General features: G+C 38.5%; 1 protein-coding gene across 1 annotated transcript; it reads left to right on the forward strand.

Annotated features, from left to right (window-relative positions):
- The first annotated feature begins 5,445 nt into the window (after window positions 1–5,445).
- On the forward strand, window positions 5,446–23,300 carry LOC147865154 (trihelix transcription factor GT-1-like). Its single transcript, XM_087317903.1, has 4 exons — window positions 5,446–6,504; window positions 8,788–8,919; window positions 9,039–9,269; window positions 22,818–23,300. The coding sequence occupies exons 1-4, from the start codon at window positions 5,937–5,939 to the stop codon at window positions 23,027–23,029; spliced, it is 1,143 nt and encodes a 380-aa protein (XP_087174029.1). The 5' UTR covers window positions 5,446–5,936; the 3' UTR covers window positions 23,030–23,300.
- The last annotated feature ends 3,169 nt before the right edge of the window (window positions 23,301–26,469 follow it).

The following is a 26,469-nucleotide window of genomic DNA, read 5'->3' on the forward strand; positions in this document are numbered from 1 at the left end:
GATGATAAGATTATATTTAAATCGACACTTGTGAGTCATCTAAATGGTAATCCAACATTGTCAAAGGATAGACTCACACATGTAAGAGAGGGGGTCTTCTACTCATGTGAGAATGCAAATAATTTCCTAAATGGAAATGGGAACCTAATTGGGATTGGTTCAGATTGTGTTGTATTCTTTATTGAAGAAGATGTTAATTCAACAAGACCCAAAAGAAAAGGAATATCAAATGAAAATGTTGTTTGGTACTTAGGACGACTACAAAGGATGCGAAGAAAGATTGGAAATAAATTTGTGGAGTACAAGAGAGGAATTGACTTGATGGATAGACTTGAAGATGTTCAATTACAACTTGGTTGGTATAGGAAGATTATTTGCATATGATTTGACAAATATAAAAATGGTTGACTTTGAATCAATTATTGGACTAGTGAACCTCACATATAATGCAAAATGTGATAACTTTCTGTTAGACGAAAGCGATTGTAAAGTTTTCAATGATTTTCTTTTGGAAATGAAATCCAGGTATGTATATATAAGTTGTTTTAAATTATATACTTGCATACATGTACATATATAATATATATTAAAGTAACTTAATATTTATGCCTTTTATTTTAACAGGAAGGAGAAAATAGTAGAAACCAAATATAAACCTACGGTGTTCCAAATATATTTTCTGATTTCTTTAAGATATTACTTACTTCCATGTATATTAAGTTTTCTTGCCTTTGTTGTTACATGTTATAATACGGGTCCAAAGTTGAAGATGGAAACGACATGGAATTTATAGCCTAAAATGAACTTCTTAGAGTTTTCTTTTTATATAGTTGGTCTTTGTAAGGGGTAACCTTTATTGTAATAAGTTTTTTAAGTAAACATTGCAATAACAAAATGATTTATTTTATTTCATTTTGATTTGGGTAAGAATATGTGAATAGATGATGTCTTACAGTTCAAATGGAAATATGAAGTAGGTTGCCATTTGTTTGATCAATGTGTTTGAGAAAATATAATGTTATGGCTTCATATGAGTCTATCCATGAAACCAAACATAATTTTAATTTGTTAGTAATTTCATTATTCATATGCATTTTAGATTGTTCCATGTGTGCTTTTGAGATATATATGTCAAGTTCAAGATTGTTTTATTGTAAATTACATTGTTTTTTATCACTCTACATTCTTCATACGTCTCAATAAACTAAAAACAAAAACTTATATGTGGCTTATATATGTTATACCTCTAGTGTTTTTGGGTAATGTTTCCTAACTGTGTGTGCATTACTTTGTACTTTACACATTGTGTTTTCAATCTATGTGGCACTTAATGAAGCATTTCTAGGATTTTGCATATGATGTTTAATGTTGATTCATAATTTTGCGAGTCATCAATTGTAAAGACGGCCATTGATCCCTTCTAGGAATGGAAACTATGTGTGCATGTATATTTTATATGTAAGGGTATTTAAAATGGGTGGTTATCAAAAAATATATTGGTAATAAGGGGTATTTTTATTAATCTTTTTTCTACACAAGGGTCACTAAAATAGTAAAAAACATACATATAAGGGGTTTATAAATGATGTCATGAACGCATGTGATACAACCTTCTAGTGGAGTCCCCGGGACCCCCAACCGAAAATGCTTCTCATCATACATAGTCGGGGACCACGATTTTGTGAAGCTGGGAAATGAAGGAGCATGCTGAATCGTTGACATAAGAGATGTGTGTTTGATGACTTCAACCGGGTGCAAATTGATATCAACTGGTTGGCGAGATGACAAAGGCTACACGGGTAGCTTTCGGAACGGCACTCTAAAGTTTTGCAAGGGAAACCTGATTGTGGGTCGAGCCCGGAGGTAAATGTGGCAGTCAGCACAACCGATGAGTTGTGGTACAAGAGGCTATGCCACATGAGTGAGAAGGGGCTGCGGAAGCTTGCCGAGGATAACCTCATTCCGGAGGTGACAAATGCATAGATTGTTTGGCCAGAAAGCAGAAGATAACCTCTTTCCGATCCGAACCCCCGATGAGAAAGGCACCAATGGAACTCGTGCATACGGATGTATGCTATGTGCACACTAAGTCGCATGCCGGTTCAAAAAAAATTGTGACATTCATAGATGACTATAGCCGGAAGTTGCGGGCTTCCGTTCTGAAGACGAAGGACCAGGTGTTATTGGTCTTCAAGGATTTCCAAGCGAGAGTCGAGAGAAAAAGCATTTAGAGCAAATAACGGAGGTGAATACCAAGGGCAGTTCGAAGAGTACTGTTGGTCGAAGGGAATCCAGCTCGAATACACCATGCCGAAGACACCAGAGCTGAACAGGCTGGCGGAGAGAATGAACCAAACCATCATGGAGAAGTTTGGAGCATGCTTGCACATGCAAAGCTATCCAAGACGTTTAGGGTTGAGGCGTTGATGACAGAGGGCTATGTGATAAATAGATCACCCTCAGTACCCTTGGATGGAGATGTTCCACAAAGGGTGTGGACCGGCAAAGACGTGTCGTACCGGCATCTAAGGGTGTTTGGTTGTCTTGCCTATGTGCATGTAGCAAAGGGTTGGGGGGAATTTAGACCCAAAGACCTAGTCGTGCATATTCCTGGGATACAACAACAACGAGTTTGGTTACCGGCTATGGGACTTAGCCGAGAAGAAGGTGATCTAAAGCAGAGACATAATCTTCATGGAGGAGAAGTTTATTTTCGACTAGGAGAAGGAGAAGACGAGTGCATCCTCTTGGCTAGTCTGAAGTCGAATACCCACTAAAGAACGAGGTGAGCTGACCATATCCGGACAGGGAGTCACATCGGTCGAAGAACAATCGGGAGCCAGATTCGGACATGGGGTTGAGTCCGGAGTCGGACTGATCAGAAGGCATCCAATCGGACCTGAAGAGGAAGAAGTAGTCAACTCCGAATTGGATGACGAACCAACCGAAGTAGAAGAGGAAGAATCTAGCGAGTCGGTTGTTGAGAACAGAGGAAGAATATACCCTCTAAGGAATAGATGCCCCCCCAGAAGATTTCCGGAAAAGGAATATGTCCTCTTAACCAATGAGGGGGAGCTGGAAAGCTTCAAGGAAGTGAAGAGGGACACCCACAACAGAGAGTGATTAACTGCCATGCAGGACAAAATGGATTCCCTACATGAGAACCACACATATGAGTTGACGAAGCTGTCAAAAGGAAAGAGGGCACTTCGGAATAAGTGGGTGTATAAACTAAAACCGGGATATGGTGGAAGTCCACCAAGATATAAAGCCCGCATTGTGGTGAAGGGCTTCCAGCAGAAGAAGGGAATGGATTTCGACAACATATTTGCCCGATAGTAAAGATGACATCCATCCGGACGGTGCTAAGCATAACGAACAATATGGATCTCGAAGTCAAACATCTGGATGTCAAGACGACCTTTCTACACGGTGACCTTGAAGAGGAGATGCAACAATTGGAAGGATTCGTCGAGAAGGGGAAGGTGAACTTGGTATGCCGGTTGAGGAAGAGCCTTTACGGACTCAAGCAGGCTCCCGGACAATGGTATCGAAAGTTTGAATCCTTCATGACCGACCAAGGGTACCACAAGACGTAGGCCGATCACTACGTGTTTGTGAAGAAGTTCAATGGAGGAGATTTCCTTGTCCTCCTGCTATACGTGGACAACATGTTGATTGTCGGACGTGACCATTCAAGATCATAATGTTGAAGAAGTCCTTGAGTAGGTCATTCTCAATGAATGATATCGGTTCAACAACACAAATCCTGGGAATGCACATTGTCTAGGACCGAACAAAGAGGTTATTGTGGTTGTCACAAGAGAAGTACATGACAAAAGTGCTCCAAAGGTTTAGCATGGAAAGCGCAAAGCTGGTCGGCTCGACACTACCGACCAACAACAAGTTGTCCGGTAGACAATGTCCAAAGACAAAGACGGAGAAGGCTGAGATGATGAAGGTCCCATATGCCTCAGTAGTCGGAAGTTTGATGTACGCGGTGGTATGTACTAGGCCGGACATCAGATACGCAATCGGAGTTGTCAGGCGATTCATGAGCAATCAGGGCAGAGAGCATTGTGTTGTGGTCAAGTGGATACTCTTGTACTTGAGAGGCACTACGAGTATTTCCCTCTGATTTGGCTAAGGCAACTCCTTATTAGAAGGTTTTATTGATTCAAACATGTTGGCTGATGTGGATACCAGTTGGTCCACGTTCGGATACGTAATGACTTATGCAGGGGGAGCTGTCTCGTGGCAGTCGAGGCTGTAGAAGGCTATGGCTTTGTCGACCACGGAAGTGGAGTATATGGCCTGCAGTAGAAGTTGACAAGGAAATTATTTGGATGAAGGAGTTCACCGGAGAGTTGGGAATTCGGCAAGAATAATTCCGACTCTACTGCGACAACCAAATTGCCATCCACCTTGTGAAGAATGTTGCCTACCACTCGAGGACCAAGCACATCCAGAGAAGATACCATTGGCTTCGGGAGAGGGTAGAAGAGAAGGACTTTGTTCTAATGAAGATCCACACAACAGAGAACGGATCAGACATGTTGACAAAGGTGTTGTCTACAGAGAAGTTGGACGTGTGATGCAGACGAGTCGGTTTGACGAAGCACCCCATGCTGGAGTGAAGGGGGAGTTTGTTAGGAAACAGGTCCCTCTGGATGGGAAGTAAGCACGAGCCGGATTGGAGTCCGGAGAACTAGCCTTGGACAAGAAGAAGTCAGAACCAAATGGAGGAGTGTGAACCAGATCAAATAGATCCGGAGTAGAAGGGAAACCGGAGCCGGATCGGATCTGGAGACACATCCGGAAATGACCATATTTGTAAATAAGTTTTGTTGCACCTATTTGGACCAGAATTATAAATAGCCTCAAAGTTGTATTAGTATAAATATACTAGGGCAAGTCATTAGAGGATGATGAGTAGTTGTTGTTGGTAGTTGCCTCTTGTAACTAAGAGTGTGTAGGAGAGTAAGAGAGAGTTGTAACTTTGTTGTAACCATTGTCTGACAAAGAGGAGTTCAAGGTCCCTTACCATTGTCCTTTACCAAGTATGTTCTTCCAAATTGATGTGTTTGAGTTGATAATTAGGGAGCAATATATGCAATTTTTTTGAACATGGGACTTATCCATCCTCAAGAGAATATAACTGTACCACATAAACAACATGGTTTTTGTATCCAACTCATGGATGGGATTTGTACGCAACGAGAAGGGAGCAGGTCATCTATCGAACTACGAGACGATTTGTGCGAGACATAGTTGGGTTACGGCCAAATGATATATTTATTATTCGGCATGGACAAGTCATTGCCAGGTGACACGAGTGTGAAGAAGTAGAGATGGGTACGGCCGGCCGGACAATTTTGTATGTCCAAGTTTTTACTTTGAAGTTTGAAGGCCAGACTCCAGAGCCGAGAGAGTCATACTCTCCGGAGCGCGTAGCAGGAGGATGATGATTTCTCTTTTATTTAACTATATTTTCTTCTTAACCAGATCAGAGTCTCAAGTGCAGTTAGGGTTTAACCTGAGGTGCGCCTCAGAACTCTCTGAATTCTCAACGTGCATCAGATTAGAGGAAGAAGAAGAAGAAGAAGAAAAAGATTGAAGACGAAGGGGAGGAGGAGGAGGAGGAGGAGGGAACATTCTGCTCCATCGCCCACCATTACAATTCCGAGAAAACACAAGATTCAGAAGAGCAGTGAAGAATAGGATGAAGAAGAAGCAATTTCTCTTCTTCCCCCACGAGCGGAACTAAGAAGAAAAAGAATATTCATATTCAGGAGAATAAAGAAGAAGCTCATATTCTTCATTGGTCACAAGACGTATCTAGAAGAAGAAGAGTGAGGAGTGAAGAAGGAAAGAAATATTTTATTTCTTCTTTGAAGTTCGATTAAATTTATACATATACACATTTATATATAGTAATGGAAGTTGTTTCCAATGGCCTTGTGGGCCCTTCTCCTCTACATCATCATCAACACCAACACCAACATCATCATCATCAACATCAGCAACTTCCTTCACAAGAGCTCATCATTCATGAGAGCTCAAGCACAGAAGAAAATGAAGCAAAACTTGTACCTAAGAAGCGGGCGGAGACATGGGTTCAAGAAGAGATCAGATCTCTCATTGCTTTCCGATCTGAGATTGATAGTCTCTTCAATACATCAAAATCTAACAAGCATTTGTGGGAACAAATCTCGTTGAAAATGAGAGGAAGAGGGTTCGATAGGTCACCTGCCATGTGTACCGACAAGTGGAGAAACCTACTTAAGGATTATAAGAAAGCTAAAGTTCATGATAAAGGTGGTTCGGCTAAGGTTTCTTGTTACAAAGACTTAGAAGAGCTCCTTCGGCAACGATCAAAGGTTGTTCTTGTTCCTTCTCCTCCGCCTCCTTATCGAAGCCCTGGGAAAATGGATCCTTACAGCATTCATTACTCTCCCAAAGCTACCCAATGCGAGAATCAATATGGTCAGTGCTCTCCCAAAGGTATGTCATGATTGATATTATATTGTCCTTTTCTAATTATTGATTCATAATGCATTTTTTTGTGTGAATCATGGTTCGTTTTGTTGTATTAGTTGTTGTTCATTTGTTATATGAATAATTGCTCATTGATATGTATTCTTCAGTCTTGCAAATTTACCTTATGTCAGATCTGCATTATCAATGTTATTACAATATCCGAAGGTATGGAAGGTCAAGATAACTTTTCAAAAAATTGCAATGTACTACATTTTGTTGTATGAATAGAGAAAGAAACAAATATTAACATCTTTAGAAGACCAAAATGGCCAATATATAATGACAAATATTACAACTATTCATGTTAGCTCATAAAGTGAGTAACAATAGAAAGACACGTTTTTCATCTAACTCAAACACAAGGAGCTTGATCATATGTTACTGGTACCAATAAAGAAAGATGTTTGATACATGAATTGAAATTAGAATTGTTTTACTCTACAGATCTCCAAATTCTTGAATATATTTAGTAGTGAGTAACTTGGTCAGCCATTGTAGGAATATTGTAGGGACAAATAACACCATTAATGATATTGATAATTCTACATATTGTTTTCTAATTGTATCTCCCTAAACAAAATTCGATTTTGGTGTGGAAGTATGTGAAGGAATTAGCTCAAAATCTACTTATTATAAGTGTAAAGATAATGAAAATTGCCATGGCTTTGGTTGTTCTAAGTGTGTGTTCATATTTGCTTATGAAGAGAATAGGATTGAGGAAGAAATCTAATCCCACTCTAACATTATTTGTTGAGAACATAGAGATCTTAGCTTAACTCTCATGATAGGATTAAGCAAAAGATAGAATAGACTAGAGTCATTAAGAAAGCTTGGAGCCATATTTCAAGAACGAGTTCTCAAAGTGTACTAAACTATTTGGAAACTGGTTATTATATATTTGATGGTTGGTTACCTATTGTTACAATAATGAAATCATGGATGTGGGAAGACTAATGGCTATAACTGAGAAATCATCAAGTGGGAAAGCCAGCAATTAATGTTAGAGATATATTCTAATGTAAGCATGAAAATAAGGAAATAGATAATAAATAGAAGAGACAGAGAGACAAAGAAGGGTGTTGATCCACCTGACCACCCCCAAGTGAAGAGATCAAGATGGACCAGAGCCTTGAACGGCATCCATACCACCACTATGGGCTTTGAGTCGTACCTAGTATTGGTGAATGCTCATCACAAGATTTACCTAGTATGTCAAGCCTGTAATCTTGTGGTGAACATACTCTTGTGGCGAGCGCGTGCCAGTACCAGGTATGACTCAAAGCCCATAGTAGTGGTATGGGACGCCGTTCAAGACTGGGGTCCATCTCAATCCCTATGCTTGGGGTTGGTCAGGTGGATTGGCACCCTTCTTTCTCGCCCAATCTCTTTATTCTCCTATCTGTTTCCTTATTTTCATGCTTACATATATCTCGAACAATTAACTAACATGTTTGTTCACATGGGGACAGAACCTCTAGCCAATTCTAGAGTGAAAAGTGCCTATAAAACATGTGTTCACCACAAAGTTTGCAAGAAAACACGTTAAATGTAATAAATCTGATGCCATAGTTGACCAATCTATTTTACCATACCTTAATGTTCGTATCTTCCTAGCTTGCGCTTTAACTTGTGTGAAGAGATCCTGAACTGTGCCATCCTTCTGTAGAGCATATGAAGAATTGGATATAGAGGTTTTATACATTTTAACTTAATCTATAGTTTAACGTATAGATTCAAATTTTAATTGATAGTTATGATTAATGTACAAGTTACAACTTAGTGGTAGACATTTAGAACAATTAACTTTCTAATTAGTTGTAAGTGTCTCAGATAAGTCGTAATTCAAAAATATTGTCAACGCTGGAGACAAATATGTGATATGATAGCTTTTCCTTGAAAATCATATTTTGACTTTGTGAAATGGGAAACTTTTGGAGAAAGTAAACTTGAGTTGCTTGAATCAAGACAAGTTTACTATCTGTGATTTGCCATCTGACGATGTATTATCCTTTTATCAAAGGTATGATTATTAATACATCACTTCAATAGAGAATCCAGATTGATCTTGCAGATATCATGTGTACATGTAGGTTGGTTGCTCATGAGGGTCTTTATTTTTGTTAACATGATCTAGGAATTCTTATCAGTTTACAGTTTAGTTTTAAGCATCCTGTGAAAGAGTACCATTTCATAATAAGTGTTAAAGATCTGTTTGTTAGTTTAACAATTAAAACTTTTATTTTACAGACCATTGCAAGTCGGCTCTTAACCTTGATCGTAGATTGGATCCAGATGGTCAATCTTTGGCCCTCCCATCCTCTGATACAATTGTTGAGAGTGGAATTCAACCTTGGGGTTGGAGAGACCCTTTAGCAAATGGTATATTTATATGCTGAAAATGAAAAGTAGCTTTGTATATTGTACTTTTCAGGTTTCACATTGAATAAATAATCAAACAAGTTACAAATAAAAATGTCCACAGTGAATGTTTCATGCAGGTGAAGATGAGCACCACATTCCAAATGATGGGAAAATTATAATTGTCAAATATGGCAGTACAATTCGGAAAATTGGTATTGATGGCACATTTGAAGCCATAAAAGAAGCAATAAAGTGTGCTTTTGGGTTACGCACAAGACGAGCATTTTGGCTGGAGGATGACTATGGTGTTGTGCGATGCTTTGATAGAGAAATGCCGTTGGGCTCCTATGTTTTACGTTTAGATGAGGGTAAGTACTTCATTGAATGATTGGTCATGTTAGGCACTGAACACTTATGGCTGTAGCTTGGACTTGTTTGTGTCTATTGATCTTTTATTGTTGCTCATTAGGAAAAGTTTTCCCTCAAAGGACTTACATTATATGTGCTATCCACGATACATAGAATATGCTCTTAGCAGAAGAGCTTTAGAGGCTGATGGGACAGCGAAGTCATGGCCTCATAAGTACCTATTGAATGCTGAATGGGAATCTTGTCCAAGGATCCCATTCAAAGTCCAAGATATTCATTTATTAATTGTAGTACAATTCTGAAAACGAGACTCTACAACTTTATCATAAATTAGAAAATATGGAATAATATAGTAACGTTTTTCTAGTATAGTTAGAGAAATCTAAAGGGCCTTAATCCCAACACAAAATGGCCTATGAGACTGAATGAGAGGTGATATCTTAAAATTTTCTCAGCTTTCAAAGCAAAAAAATAAAATAAATGTAGCTGATCTAGATCTGCCTAAGGTGCTGAATAATCTTGTTAGCTAACCACTTAGAACATTCTAACTTCAGATGGATTTAAAATTTTGCCTTCAAAATATTTCTAACATGAGCTGACCCAAGATGGAGAGGTCTTCGAAAACTCTACATGCTTAGCCCTTGATTGACTTGCAGTATGAGCAATGATGGAGCTAAAAAATGTTTTGATGGTTCTTTGTGGATGAGCTTTTGTGGTTGTGATGTGATTCTTTAGTACATATTTAGTTTTATTTATTTTGGTTTGTTCTTAAAGAGGAGATGATGTTTTAATATGTAATCTCTTGTTCAGTCGTACAGACCAGTTTGGCCTCTTAAAAGACGTTGATATACCTTTCTTTCTTTCTTCATTGTCTTCCCTCCCCTATACCCACTCTCATTCTTAGCCCTTTGTCCCATGTATGCTTAATCTTTGTGTTAAAGTATTCTTAACCATTGTGTGCCAATGACTATTTTAATCTCATTTTTGTCTTATGTTTATCTGTTTGTACATTAATGGCTTAATTGGTAGGATTAACCACTAAAAAATTTATTGCTAATGGAAATGAAGCCTATGAACACCATGGTTTAGAGCTAATGAAGCTTAGGGTCCTGAGGCTTAGGAAGACAAGGTATCATGTGGAAGAAAGCAAGAAAATACCAAGAATGGAAATGAATGAATGGGACTAACAGAGGTAATGCTTGAAGGCACTCAAGATACCCGAAATGCATGTATTGTTAGATGTAGACAAGGGGAAAGACATTTCTTAATGCTTGATTGATCAGGAAAGAAGGAAGAGGTATATTACATGAGATGTCATATTGACAAGGCCTTGAGAGAGGAAGAGGTAAATTACATGAGGTGTCATATTGACAAGGCCTTGAGAGAGGAAATGTAGCATACTGAAAGAGATGTTATGGCATGGTCGATTGCTCTAAAATACCAAAGGAGTGGGCTGTTGTGTGAGGAGAAAGTAGAGAAAACTGTGCAGAATGTGAGAAAAGCTGTTAATAGCAGCAGTGGAAGAGTTAGAACAAAATAGACACAGCCAAGCTGTGAGAAGGCTGTTAGACAGCAGTAGAAAAACTGGTTGCAAAGAGTAGAGACAGCCAAAGAATTGTGCTTATTTGTAAGTAGCAGCAGAAAATAATCTTATTACAAAAGAGGCTGGTATAAGCCTATTTATACAAAATTGGGAATGGTTGTTTGGTAGTTAAGAGACTCTTGTACTACCAAACAGGTACAATAAACTAGGAATAAAAAGGGAATATCTTGGAAAAAGTGGAAGAGACAAAAGACATTTAAATCATTGCAGATTCTAGAGAGAGAAGGCATTTAAAGAGTTGCAGATTCTAGAGAGAGAAGAATCTGGGAAGAGAGAGAATGTAGTACAGAGATAATAAAGATGAAAGAGAGTGCAGGTCTGGAGCTGCCACCCTCCAACACAGAAAGATGGAGAGAAAGCCCTAGTTGCTAAAAGTCCCTCACTCGTTCTGAGAGATTTGGGACCAATTTTTATTGATAAGTGACTAATGACCAAAAGTTATAAAGATAATGTAAATGCCTATAACCCCCCAAATAGGGGCCAAAAATATAGTAAAAGTATTTGTGGAAAGCTATCAAAGAGGGTTTTCACATGGAAGGGTCAACATATGCAAAAAAAGAGTCCATGGGACCAAAATTCCCAACAACCTCCCATTTAAAGGACCAAGGAGGCTCCTTTAAGCCAAGTAACTCCCACAATCTGTATACATAGCTGATGTTGTGCCTTGGGTAGACACTTTGTGAGAGCATCTACAAGATTTTGTGAAGTGTCGGCCTTGATCTAAGCGGCTGCAAGGGTGTATACATAGCCACTTGTGGACTTGTGTGTATCCACATCACCTGCCATGTTGGAATCACAAAATTGTTTCAACTCTAATGGACCCTTTCTATAACATAGGAATTTACCTTTGGTCCCTTTCAGATATCTCAAGGTAGATTTGATTGCCTCCCAATGAGCTCGATCAGGATTAGCCATGAACCTACTAACAACTCCGACTACATGAGCAATGTCTAGCCCAGTGGCAACCATAACATACATAAGTGAACAACAAGCTGATGCATATAGAACAATCTACACGTGATTGACTGCATCATCATTTGTGGGACAATCATCCTCGGAAAGGTTACCATGTGGACCACATTAAATATGTTCAGCACTTTTTCAATGCACTTTTCTTGGGATAAATGCAAACTATACTGCTTCCTATCCCGTTTTATTCACATACCAAGAATATGCTCAGCTTCCCCAAGGTCTTTCATTGAGAATGCAAAGTTCAGCTGCTGTTTTAATGCATCCAGATTACGCTTTTTCTTCCCTGCCACCAGCATATCATCTACATACAGTACAAGAATAATTGGGCTGCCATTTTCATCCTTTTTAGCGCACAAACAGTGGTCTGCATGGCTTTTTCTGAATCCATGTTTGAGCACAAATGTTTCAAACTTCTTATACCATTGTTTGGGGGCCTGTCTCACCCCATATAAGCTCCTTCTCAGTTTGCATACCAGATGCTCTTTTCCAGGAATGGCATATAAGTCACCCTCATCTGATAACATGATGTAATATATACAGGGATCATATCTATTCACTTGCCTCATAGGCCGTGTAGATCATCTTACCCAATGATCCACATTATCTGGCAATGGATCTACATCAGGAGGTGCATTGACATCTTCATTGTTAATGGGCTGTTGTACATCAATTTCCAGCTCTCTTTTTCTACATGAATAGGTGGCTGATATGCCCATCAGGAGCGTCGTTTTTCTGTCCAACATCATCTGCCTCAATAACCACTGGCTCATTATCATTTCCAGCCAAATGTGGTGCATCCCGAGGGTTGATATCAGATTTAACTTGTGACTATACATGCTAAAATTTGACTCTTTTATGGTCACACAGGCACAATCATTTTTGAGTAGAGTTGCCTCATTAAATACAACATCTCGGCTGCATATTCCCTCCCTTCTTGAGTTGAGGTAGCCAAATCTTGTAGCCCATTTCACCTTTGTCTCCATAACCCATAAAGATTCCTTTCATGGACTTTGCTGCATCTAACTTGCTTCTCAACTTAGGCCTTATATGCACAAAAGCATCACAGCCAAAGATGTGTAGGTGGTCATAGGAAGTTGGTTTGCCAGACCAAACCTCTTCAGGAATGCCACTTTTTAAGGACATGAGGGGATCAATTGCAAACATGAATTGCAGTTTTCAAAGCCTCTCCCCAAAATCCATGAGGGAGATTAGCTGTGGACAGCATGGATCTCATCCTCCCACAAAGTCCTGTTATACTGTTCAGCCACACCAATGGAAGAGGGGCTGTATGGAGCTGTTAGCTCTTCTATGTTAATACCAAGATTTTCATAAAATCTACTAAATTCAGCACTTGTAAACTCACCCCCATTAATTTGTGTGTAAGCATTTCATGACCCTTCCACAAGGAGAGTACTATATCCATGCATATCCATTTGTCCAACAGACAACAAACCTTTCGTGATGCTTGGTGCATACCTTATGTCATGCAAAACCAACTCATTAGTACCATCCACTCTGAGATGCATTGTGCCAATGCCTTCAATATAACAAGCATGGTTATTCCCAAGATATACATGTCCCTGATTGCCTGCATGAAAGGTAGTAAAACACTCCTGAATAGGAGTAACATGAAATGATGCGCCTAAATCCACAGTCCATGTTTGTGACAACATCATTCAAAGTAAGCAAGGCATCAATTAGATCCCTCTTTGTAATCTGTACATTCTGTGCATGAATATTAACAGAAGCATCTTTATCTTTAGCATGATGATCTTCTATAGTAGCACAAAGAATATCTTCTGCATCATATGCCTCCTAATGATGACACTAGATGCCATATTTGCCCTCCCTTTGTCCTTGTCCTTAAATTATTATGTGCTTCATTCTCGCTATTTTTTTCTTCTTGTCACATGAGTTCTTTCTTAAGAGGGGGTAAAAGCTATGATGATATATTAAGAGGGGGTTGATGACTTGAGTATCAGTATCACACTAGAGGGAACACCAAGAAGGTGGAGCTCATATGTGTATGCCTTATTCACACATTAAGACTTGGTGCTTCAAAGTAGACACACATCAAGATAACTTTTGTACTTAGGTCCTATGGGTCAATATTGGCCTCTCTATGGACGCTAAAAATATCTATGTATGTATGAATGTATATATCAACATTGTACTACTTGCAATCAAGCTTCTTATGACCTTTCCTACCACCTCGATAACAAGTCACTTCAGCTTTGCCTTTGCTTTTGCTCTTGTTCCTCGTACATTTCCACTTTTCAAAATTTCCTCATTCAAAATAGAACCCCTTATGCCATCAAAAGATAAGATTAGGGTTATTCGAGAGTGAAACAACCAATGTTCCCCACGAATCAGGTAAGGTCATCAACAAGAAGATAGCCTTAAACTTATTATCAAAGGAAGGTAATCCAGAGTCTTGTAATTGTGAGAGAGTACTTGTAAAGGCAAATAAGTGCTCAACTTCACTTTTTGACTCATCAAGTTGCATACACGCCAACTTATGCATAAGATACATTTAATTTACATGCATGGTAATTTCATAAGTAGCTTTTAACTTCTCCTATACCTCAAAAGCAATTGTGAGGACCTTGAGAGCCACTAAGATCTCATTTAATACAACCATCTTGAAGTAAGTGATGGCCTTTTTATTTAGTTTTATCCATGTTACATCTATCATATCTTTGGGCTTGACTTCAAAAATTCCCTAAAGGTAAAGAGGGATGTTTGACGGATCAACTATTGAGAGATGACGTTCAGCAAACAAGACCGTAGTAGAGATGAGAGTAGAGACACGTAGATCTTTGGTGTACCCAACCGCCTTGATTGGTACACAAGAAAAAAAAGGTTATTATATTAATTAACCTTACAAAGAAAGTGGTGTGTTCACATTACAAAAAGAGGTGTCCTGTCCAGGTGAACAATGTGTTCACATATACGAATAATTACCTAATTTGTGAACTACGGGCCTTTACACCTAACAACCTCCCACTTAAAGGTCCGATGTGAACATTCAAGTAACTCCCACTAATTGTATGCAATGCTCATGTTGAACTTTGCCAAGTCTTTTAGTGAGAATATCTGCAGGATTATCTTGTGTTTTGATCTTGGTCAATGTGACTAGACCATCCTCCAAAACTTGTCTGATAAAGTGATGTCGCACATCAATGTGTTTGGTGCGCGAATGAAACATGGCATTCTTAGCCAGATACACAGCACTCTGGCTATCACATCCTAACACAGGAGTACTAACAGACATGCCAAGATCTTCACCAAGTCTGCTGAGCCATATAGCTTCCTTTGAAGCTTCTGTAGCTGAAATATATTCAGCTTCAGTAGTACTCAGTGCTACAATCTTTTGCAATTTGGAGCACCAAGACACTGCTCCACCAGCAACTGTAAATATATACCTGCTAGTAGACTTACGTGTATCCAAGTCACCTGCCATGTCTGCATCACAATATCCCTGCAAATTTAATGCACCCTTCCCATAGCATACATTAGAGAACCACATGCTGATGCATAAGGAATTCCCTTCATAGCATTGATTTCCATCTCATCCTTTGGACAATCAGCCTTGCTGAGTTTAAGATATGATGGCAAAGGAACTAACTCCAAGGGACTTTGCTTCTGCCATATTAAATCTGTTAAGCACTTTTTCAATGTACTTTTCTTGTGACAAAAACAACAATTTGTCTTTTCTGTTTCTACTGATTCTCATGCCCAAAATATGCTCTGCATTTCCCAAATCTTTCATAGAAAAGACCAATTTCAGTTGAACTTTTAGAGCATCAAGACTAGTCTTTCTTTTCCCAGCTAGCAACATATCATCCACATATAGAACAAGTATGATAGGATTGTCATCGATATCCTTTTTCGTGTATAAACAATGATCTGCATAGCTACGATCAAAGCCTTGAGAAAGCATAAAAGTATCAAACTTCTTATACCATTGTCGTGGTGCTTGTTTTAGGCCATACAAGCTACGTTTTAGTTTGCATACCAAATGCTCCTTGTTAGAGACTACAAAACCCTCAGGTTGTTTCATGTAGATCTCTTCATCAATATCACCATGCAAAAAAGCGGTCTTTACATCCATTTGGTACAACTCCAAATTAAGCATTGCAGTGAGAGCAAATAGCACACGAAGTGTGGTCATCTTCACAACAGGAGAGAAGACCTCTTGGAAGTCAATACCTTCCTTCTGTGCATAACCCTTGGCAACTAATCTTGCCTTGTATTTTGGTTTCCCTTCAATTTCCTTTACCTTATAAACCCACTTATTTGGAAGAGCTTTCCTTCCTCGAGGTAAGGACACAAGATCCCATGTATCATTTGCATATAAAGATTTTATTTCTTCTTGCATTGCAAGCTCCCACTTATTGCTAAGTTCACATGACATTGCCTCCTTATAAGTAAGAGGTTCACCCTCATCTGACAGCATGACATAATGCAAAGAGGGGTCATATCTATATACCTGCCTCCTTGAACGATTAGACCTACGTACCCAATGATCAGTATTTTTTGGGATTGGTTCTAAATCTGGAGGAAAATCATTTTCAGCACTTTCTGGCTGTTGCGAACCATGTCCAGCATGTTGTTCGACATCTATATTTTGTTCTTCAGTACCTTCATCTCGTTGACCAATACCTTCAGGAGCATCTCTTTGCTGTCCAACTTCTTCTGGCTCAAAGATAACCGGTCGATCATCATATTCAACCTTTGGTATAGCATCATGAGGTTTATTTTCAGATTTTGTGGATGGCTGTAATTGCTGAAATGTAACACTCTTAGAGTTCCCAACAGAGGAACAAGCATTTTTCAGCAATTTTTCTTCATTAAAAACAACATCCCGGCTGCGTACAATTTTTCTGGATTGAGGTAACCAAATCCTATAGCCCATTTCACCTTCATCACCATAGCCCATAAAAATGCCCATGGTGGACTTAGCATCGAGCTTATTTCTCAGCTCACTTCTAATGTGTACAAACGCATCACAACTGAAAATTCGTAAATGGTCATATGAGGCTGGTTTGCCAGACTAAACCTCCTCAGGGATTCCATTTTTTAAGAACTTGTTGGGAGAACGATTACATATATGAACCGCGGGTTTTAATGCTTCTCCCCAAAATTCATGAGGGAGATTAGCTGTGGACAGCATGCGTCGTACTCGCTCACACAAGGTCCTATTATACCTTTCTCACTTGTTTGCGAAATAGACAATCATTACAAAAAACCAGCTTTGATCCTTTAACATCAAATCTTATTAACGCAGAAAGGACTTCAAGTCCTTTTTGGCTCATATGTCTTAATCTCTTATGCCAAAGCTCTAAACGAGAGTCGAATTCAGCAATAGCAAGAAACTTTCCAGGTAAAGCTTTACATTGCAAACAATACAGAGTGCCCTTTTTGCAACCTTTCACAATAACCATAGATCCTTTCTTTAGTTTCCATAATCCACCACCGAATAATGTGGTGTGACCATGCAAATCCATTTGCCCTACAGATAGCAAACTTTTCTTAATGCCAGGTACATACCTAAGCTCTTGACCATTATCCAAAGACAAGTGTATAGTTCCAATACCATCAATATTGCAAGCACTATTGTTACCAAGATAAACTTTTCCATAACTACCTGCATCAAATGTGGTAAAGCACTCCAAACATGGAGTAACATGAAAAGAAGCCCAGAGTCTACTATCCATGTCTGTGTCAATCCATCATCGATTGACAATAAAGCATCAATAACATCTGTTTTGGTGATTTGCATGTCTTGAACATGAGCTATAAAGGCATCACCTGTAATACAAAGTACATCACCATTTTCACCAGATAGGTCTTCAATGATAACATTTGAAGCCATATTATCTTTCTCTGTTGTATTAAACTTATCATCTTTGTTTTTCTTCTCTCCTACATTCTTCTTCCTTTCTAGTTCCATCTTCCAATATCTACAATCAGGTTTCTTATGAACTTTACGGCCACAATGATAGCATGTGATATCTTGTTGTTTTCCTTTCCCTCTACTCTTACTTCTATTTCTTTGTCCTACATTTGGGTTCCTCTTATCATATCTCCCCCTAATATTGTATGCTGAACCACTACCTTCTCCGCTAGATTGTCTTCTAATCTCTTCACTGAGAATAGAGCCCCACACACCATCGAAGGTCAAGGTGGGGCTATTAGATAGTGAAACAACTAATGTTTCCCACGAATCCGGTAAAGTCATAAGTAGGAAGATAGCTTTGAGCTTGTCATCAAAAGCTGGTAATCCTGAATCTTGTAGTTGGGAGAGAGTACCTGTGAATAACGATAGATGCTCTGTTGCACCTTTCGACTCATCAAGCCTCATACTGACAAGTTTTCTCATCAAATGCACCTGATTCACAGGAGTAGTATTCTCGTAAGTTTTCTTAAGTTTCTCCCAAACTTGATGGGCAGTAGTCAAGCCCTTTACATCTACAATAATTTCATCAGAAACAGCCATTTTAATATATGTAATGGCTTTCTTATTCAGAGTGTTCCAAGCATCATTTTCCATGCTCTCTGGTTTCTTTTCTACAAAAGCATCTTCACAATCTCTTAGAAAGAGGATGCCCAGCATACGCTCTTTCCACAATTCGAAATCTTTTCCATCAAATCTCTTGATTTCAAAGAGTTTTTTCACTTCAGCTGAAGTGGAGGCCATTGCTCCCAAGATTTATTACAGATGCCTTCAGAAATTGAGCAGAATACGAATAGGAAAGGGTCTAACAGATTTTTTTTAATCTGTGTTTTCTGCTGATTCTGAATCTAAAGAAAAACAGCAAAGCAGAGGAAAGAGATTTGGCTTTGATACCAGTTAAAGGTAAAGAGGGATGTTTGACGGATCAGCTATTGAGAGATGACGTTCAGCAAACAGGACTGTAGTAGAGATGAGAGTAGAGACACACAGATCTTTGGTGTACCCAACCGCCTTGATTGGTACACAAGAAAAAAAAGGTTATTATATTAGTTAACCTTACAAAGAAAGTGGTGTGTTCACATTACAAAAAGAGGTGTCCTGTCCAGGTGAACAATGTGTTCACATATACGAATAATTACCTAATTTGTGAACTACGGGCCTTTACACCTAACATTCCCTTCACAATCTTTGAGAAAGAGAATGCCTAAAATTCTCTCTTTTCATAAATCAAAACCACTACCTTCAAGTCATTAAAGTAGATCTAAAGAAAGGTCAAACCCCAATAAAAGAAGACAGTATAGAGGAGGAATTGCAAACATGGGTAGAAGTTGCTAGAGATTTTGAAGCTTAAGCTAAGTATTTTAAATAGAAGCAAACAATTAAAGATAGTGTAGTGAAATGCAAACATGGGTAGGAGTGACTAAAGATTTTGAGCATAAACTAAGTGTGCTCTAAAAGAAGTAAAAGCAAATGTTCCTTGAATAGATACGTTGGAAGTTATGAATGCATTAATAGAAGTCACCGTCCAAAGGAGAGCTCGTGCATTGCACAAACAAGACACCAAGAAAACCAAGCTTAAGAGGACACATTATTGACCTTAAGGGGGCGTGTTGAGAATCAAGCTCAACTTGTGTGACCATGTGCTTATGAAGAAAAGGACGATATGTGAAAAAGTGTGTGAGCACACTTTATTGTAATCCGTGTAGTTGTTGAGTGTTAATGTGGTCAAAGAATATTGGATATTCTTATGACAAAATCGTACTCAAGTGGATATCTTGGTTAGATTCCACCAACACATTTAATATTGCAGTCCCTTGAGGACTTGTATATAAACCCCCTTTGCCCATTCTATTTTGTTGATGATCTTTAGTTAATTAATATAGCTCTCTTCAGTGCATAAGTTGTCATCCCCCTATGGTGTATTTTCTTATTCTTTTTTGGTTATTCTCTCTGATTTTCTTCTCTTGCTTATACACCCACTCTCTCTCTCTCTCTCTCTCTCACACACACACACACACACACACACACACTACGCTTCTGAATACTCAACTCTACTAGAGTTAGATTCTTTACCGATGCTTTGTCACAAACATGGATTATGGATTTAGGTGCATGTTACGCCTATTAAGGAGTGTTTTATTACCTTTAATGCAAGCAGCCATGGACATGTATAACTTGGAAATAACCATGCTTGTTCTATTGAAGGTATTGGTACAATGCATCTCATAGTGGATGGTACTAATGAGGTAATTTTGGATGATGTAAGGTATGGACCAAACATCAAGAAAAGCTTGTTGTCTTTTGCACAAATGGATATGAATGAATATAGTACCCTCTTTGAGAAAGGGTCATGGAAGCTTATTAAAGTCTCTAGAGTAATTGTTAAAGGCACAAAGAACGGAACTTTGTATTGCTTGCATGGTAAATCTTTGATGGGCAAGTTTATTGGTTTGGCTGAAATCCATTCACATATGGAATTATGGCATAAAAGGCTTGGCTACATGAACCAAGAACATAAGCTATGTATTTTGGAAATGTTTGTTAAAGGCTCAAATCTTGATTTCTATAATGAATGCGAATATGGTAAGCAAGTAAACAATTCCTGCCACTCTGGTGTCTCTTGTAAGCCTAATCTTCTTAATCTAGTTCATTCTGATGTTTGCAGCATGCCCACCAAATGGATGCGTTTTTATTTTATTTCTTTGGTTGATGACTACTCTAGGAAGCTTTGGGTATATATTTGTTAAAAGCTAAGGATGAAGCCTTTGCTACATTTAAGAAATTTCATGTACAGCCACAAGTTAAATCTGATATGAACCTTCAGGATGCATCATGTCTGACTGGAAAAGATAATGAACCAGTGGTTATTGCGCCAGATGATGTTGGACAGCAAAATGATGCTCCTGATGGGCATATGCAGACACCTATTCATGCTGAAAACAGGGCTGGAAATGATGTACAACATCCCATTAACAATGAAGATGTCAGTGTACCTTCTGATGTAGATCCATTGCTTGATAATGGGGATCATTGGGTAAGAAGATCTACATGTCCTAGAAGGCAAGTGAATAGATATGACCCCTCTATACATTACATCATGTTATCAGATGAGGGTGAGACTCTTACTTATAAAGAGGCAAAACTATGTGAGCACAAGAAGAAGTGGGAGTTAGCCATGTAGGAAGAATAAAAATCTTGCATGCAAATGATACTTGGGATTTGGTTGAGTTGCCCAAAGGTAGGAAGGCCATTCCAAACAAGTGAGTATACAAAATCAAAACTGTTGATGACAAACCCAAGTATATGGCAAGGGTGGTTGCTAAGGGATATGCCCAAAAAGAGGGCATTGATTTCCAAGAGCTTTTCTTTCTAGTGGTTAAGATGACCACACTACGTGTCTTGTTTTCTTTCACAGCCACCTTGGATCTGGAATTATTCCAAATGGATGGTAAAACAGCCTTTTTGCATGGTGATTTAGACGAAGAGCTGTACATGAAACAGTCAAAATAAGTTTTTAGTAGGTTCATGTGTAATCTAGGTAGAGCTCATTGGGAGGCAATCAAATCTATTTTGAAATATTTGAGAAGGGACCAAAGGTAAATGCCTATGTTATGGAAAGTGTCCATTAGAGTTAAAAGGATTTTGTGACTCGGACATGGACAAGTTCACAAGTGGCTGTGTATACACCCTTGAAGGTGTACCTATTTCATGGTGCTCTAGACTTCAGAGGATAGTTGCACTATCTACTACAGAGGCTGAATATATTTCAGCTACAGAGGCTTCCAAAGAAGCCATTTGGTTAGCCCGCTTGTGCAGTGAGTTTGGGATGCCTGAAAAGGCAGCTGTTCTTGGATGTGATAGTGAGAGTGCCATATGTTTGGCAAAGAATGCAATGTTTCATGCTCACACAAAGCATATTGTTGTGAGATACAACTTCATCAGAGAAGTGCTAGAGGATGGCCTAATCACTTTGGTCAAGGTCAATACTCTCACAAAGTGTCTACCCAAGGCACAAGATCAGCTATGTATATAGATGGTGGGAGTTTCTTTGCTTAAAGGAGCCTCCATGGTCCTTTAAGTGGGAGGTTGTTGGGGATAAAGGCCCTAAGGACTCTCCTGTTTTAGTAAATTTTACCATCCTCTCCATTTTCTGCACAGTTTTCTCTACTTTCTCTCTCCTCACACAACAGCCCACTCCCTTGGTGTTTTGGATCTGACCACACCATCACATCATCATCTCTTTCAAAGGGCATTGTTATAGAGAAAAGAGTGTTATATGTGCGAAAGGAAGGCAACCAGATTTTCTATAAAGATGATGAGGTCATTGTTATAGAGAAAAGAGTCGTTTGACTGTGTATGTCAACGATGATAAGGGAACTGGCAAACAACCATTAAAAAAGCTCATTACAATCAAATGCTCAACCATGAGAGGTATGTGCGAGATGTATTTGTGACACTGGCCACTGTTGTCTATGTGTTTCATCCTGAGCAGCAATCCACACACTCCTTGATCATATAGTAGTAAAATTTGTCAACATTGTGTGACCTATGCAGTTTATTGATGATAATGACAGAGTAGTCACGTATTATGATCCAGTGAGAAAAGCTCAATATCCGCACATTATCTGATGATCGACCTCTTTGACGTCATTATGAAATTTTTGTAAAGCTTACATGGTCCCATATGACAAAATGTCTACACGTCATTAATGATCTGTGCAGATTCAATGTTAGAAGGATGCTAACCCTGGTTAGATGGTGAATGCTGCCGTGATAGTATATATGGGGTGTGCAAATATATGTATGTGCGAGTACATGGGTATGCATTTCAGAGGTTAACATTTCGGTCATTCATACATGTGTTTGTGTGTTATTCATATGCTATGCATGTATATTTTCTATAGATAGATATAGCGTACCACTATGGTACAGACCTAATATGGAAAGAGAGATAAATAATGTGTTAATGAGACAAAATCATATGTATCTTCTAAATTTTTATTGTCTCTGTAGGCGTAACAATCAAAGTGTGCTTACATGATGAAAGTGGCCACTTAATGGATGCGACAGAGCAAAAGACATTCTATACTGATGATGAATTCTATGAATTTCTTAGACGGAGACGATGGATAGCATTGCGAGATGTGGAGGGTTTTCGAGACATAGATTCTTTGGATGATCTTCATCCGATGCGTGTCTATCAACGATCTCTATCACTTGTGTAGTTTAGCAACACTTCTCTCTATCTGCCTCTTTCATAGATTGTGCTCACTCGGCTATAGATTGGTTTTGTAGTCTAAGAAGCTTCTTTCCCTTCATTTTGTTTCAAGCTTCATGTAATAGTTGGTTGGTCTATGGCAAAAACTGCAATGCATGTTGGTCAGTCATAGGTCCCTCATACTCCACATTCTTATCTATCTAAGGTACTGTTTTATTATCCTCGCAACTGATGTACAACCCGTAATTAAAAGAGGGAAAAGAGGTTTATTTGATCAATTTGGTCACAGATTTAAAACTCTTGAAGCATAGTGGAAGAATTGATATCCATATCTGGGTGTGATAAAGGGTGATGTCATCGACTGAATAAAACCGATCGAAACGCTTTTGATTTAGTTTTTTTAACTTTGTACACATTGTTTTGTAATGATATTTATAATGAGATTCTTTCTAGGGTAACGGCGGGTATGTCAAGTGCCAAACAAGAAAGTCATAGGTGTTCTTTATTATGGGCTACAAGCATACGGAAAATCATTCTGTTTTACTGTTTTCTCAAAATGATGATAAAGTTGTAACTAGGGCTTGAGATTAGTTCAACATTTCCAGATGTATTAAATGCATGGCATCCCTCATGAAAATCTTGTCATGCTCATTTATCACACTGGTTGTATGCAATGCAAAAGCTTGCAGGAATAATGTTTTGATGGAATGCAATGAACGTCTTTAATACCTCTACTTTGACTTTTGTGGGTTTGAGGGTGTGAGAATGTACTTTAGCCACTTCTGTGAAGGGATGACAGATGGGGTGTCATTCAAAGCTTTGTTTATGTGGCTGTATGGCAAGTTTAGTCATTACTGAATTGTGGGAAACCTAATTGATAAAGAGCAACTATGGCCCCATCAATAAAGCAATACTTGTTTTAGACTGCTCTTTTAAGGCTCGGTATTCTATGATCCTAATAAGTTTAAACGATCATCCATCCTCTACATCATGGCTCTTGTTATTGTTTGGGTTCTCATATTTTTTCTAAATAGTAAATTCATTAAAAAAACTTGCAAGGCATTTACATCAAGGCTACCCCCCAATAATGTTAGCACAATATGCCACTCTACAAAAACCTAAAAGCTACCTTACTTTCATACAATATAGATGTTGTAATGCTTAGTAACTTTTTTTTTAGATGTGTGGGGTGTGACGTGACTTCATCTTCGACACGACATTCGAGGCAAGTGTGTATTGCACAATTGCTTATATTCATGGACACATCATAATAATTTTACACACCCAAATAAGAGTTAAATGTTTCGAAACCTAACATGAATATCATCATTAGATGGAGGGGGAAAAAATCAATAATACTCATATTTTCATTTAACGACATCATTTCGTATGGTTATTGCCACTATGTTATAAGGATGTTAATCATCATCTAGGAAGGCACATTTATATTTTTTGGGATATGATGGGGGCCAATATTGGGAAGTTAGGTGCTTTTAAAAATTCTCAACGGGGTTATATTAATCTTATTAATAGTTTACAAGGTGACTCTATGATGTGTGTATCAATTTGTTTGACCTTCTAGTCTTCGCCAGATGGCCTTATTAGAATTGGCAGAATATGTTCCATTTTCTTTGTTTTAGGCTTTATCTTACAAATTGATTCATTGTCATAGTTTGGTGACTCGTCATGTAGTCTGTCTTATCTTTGTTTAATTTATTTGGATCGTCTTATGCCAATGGTATTCTGTTTAACCCTTGGGTTGCTGAAAGTGATTTGTGCAACCATATTTTCCACAAACACGATTACCTAGAATATGAAAGTTTTAAGTTAGCTTAACAATGATCCCAAAGTATAATATGATATTTTATTAAATGATGACATCAATCCTGAATGCAAATGGGAACATTTTGAATTATTAACTTAAACAACAATCTCAAACTAGAACATTATGCTCTATTAATGAATATGAAATTGGACTATGCCCAAAGTAGAAGAGAATTTGTTAATTTTTATTAGCATAATATCAAACTCATTGTGCAAGTCCATAATGGATGGACAAACTTTAAGAGTGCACAGCATAAACTTTGCTTAACACCTTCACATTCAAACTTAAAATTTTATTGAAGTAAACTAGTAAGTGATAGTTTGTTAAATTGAGTTTGTGTGGATAATCCAAACTATCTTGAAGGATGTACAAAGTCAACAATTTCACATTGTGTGTTACCATATAATGTTTGTTGTTTATATTTCCTCGCATCAATACTTTAGTTTTTTTTGTTTGGTATGAGATATATAAGGTATTGTACCATTAAGGGAATGGGAAGTGCATCCTAGTATGTATTTTTCAACCACTCTCTACATAAATTTTAAAATTTACCATAGATTAGAACACTCACACAACCCTTAAAATGCATTTAAGATGAAGATTGTACAATGACACTGGTAGATTTATTATTAGAATGCCAACAATCACATTGGAGCTAGCGATGGATCTTAATATTAGTGAAATCCACTACTTAGTACACCCTACTTCAATGAAGATTGTAAAATCACCATCATAATGGATCCTAGAAGTTGATACTTAAATGCTAATGATCATGCCAAATGGTAGGGTACAATGTTAGCTTAGTAAGAGATTGGGAGGTTTTCAAAAGGAAAAGAAGGGAGGATCTGGTTGGTAGTACTAGGTTTACTAGCAGGCTGGAAAAGGTGACCCGTTTGATAGATAAGGCCGTTGATGGTCTAGCTAGGTTGAATGAAGAAGAGGGGGTCTTGGTTTGGGTGGTTTGTAGGTGAGGGCGATGCACAAATTATTCGGGGCAGGTGCCCATCTAATGAGTATCGTTTGTGGGGCAACCTAAGTGCTTTGGCAGACAATGGCCAATGGTTGGTAGTGCAAGTGGCAGTGTTGGAAGGTAAGAAGTGGCAAGTAAACCCGGACCCAGGGAAGTTTTGGAGGAGACTATGGGCATTTGATATGCTAGAAAAAATAAAGCTTTGGTTGTGGCTTCTTAGTCATAAAGCGGTACCGGTGGGGGAGTGGCTCAGGTGTCATGGTGGTGAGGCTTGTTGCAAGATATGTGGACACCCTTTGGAATCAATTCCTCACTGTTTTTGGAATTGCAAAGAGGCTATTAACATTTGGGGTAGAAGTCTCAGGATAGTGGCAACATGTGGCGTGAATGGGTGAGTGGTATGGGAGTCCGTACAAGGGTTGAAGTTAACAAGCAAAGGTTGGGCTGAACAATTAAACCCCCATGGTCATGGATTTATAGTGCAGGGTGGCAAGGTGTTTCAACGTGTTGGAGTTCGACCTAGCACTAACGTAGAATTTTTTGAAGAGATATGGATGATGGTGGCTTGTTTATCGGTTTGGCACATTTGACCCAGGCGTTGTAAGTTTGTTTTTCAACAACAAAAGATCCCTAACGGTGAGGTGTTGTTAAA

This window comes from Azolla caroliniana, unplaced genomic scaffold (genome assembly GCF_043228905.1).
Source record: "Azolla caroliniana isolate FFs.n. ecotype wild unplaced genomic scaffold, voAzoCaro1.0.p SCAF_4, whole genome shotgun sequence".
Lineage (NCBI taxonomy): Eukaryota > Viridiplantae > Streptophyta > Polypodiopsida > Salviniales > Salviniaceae > Azolla > Azolla caroliniana.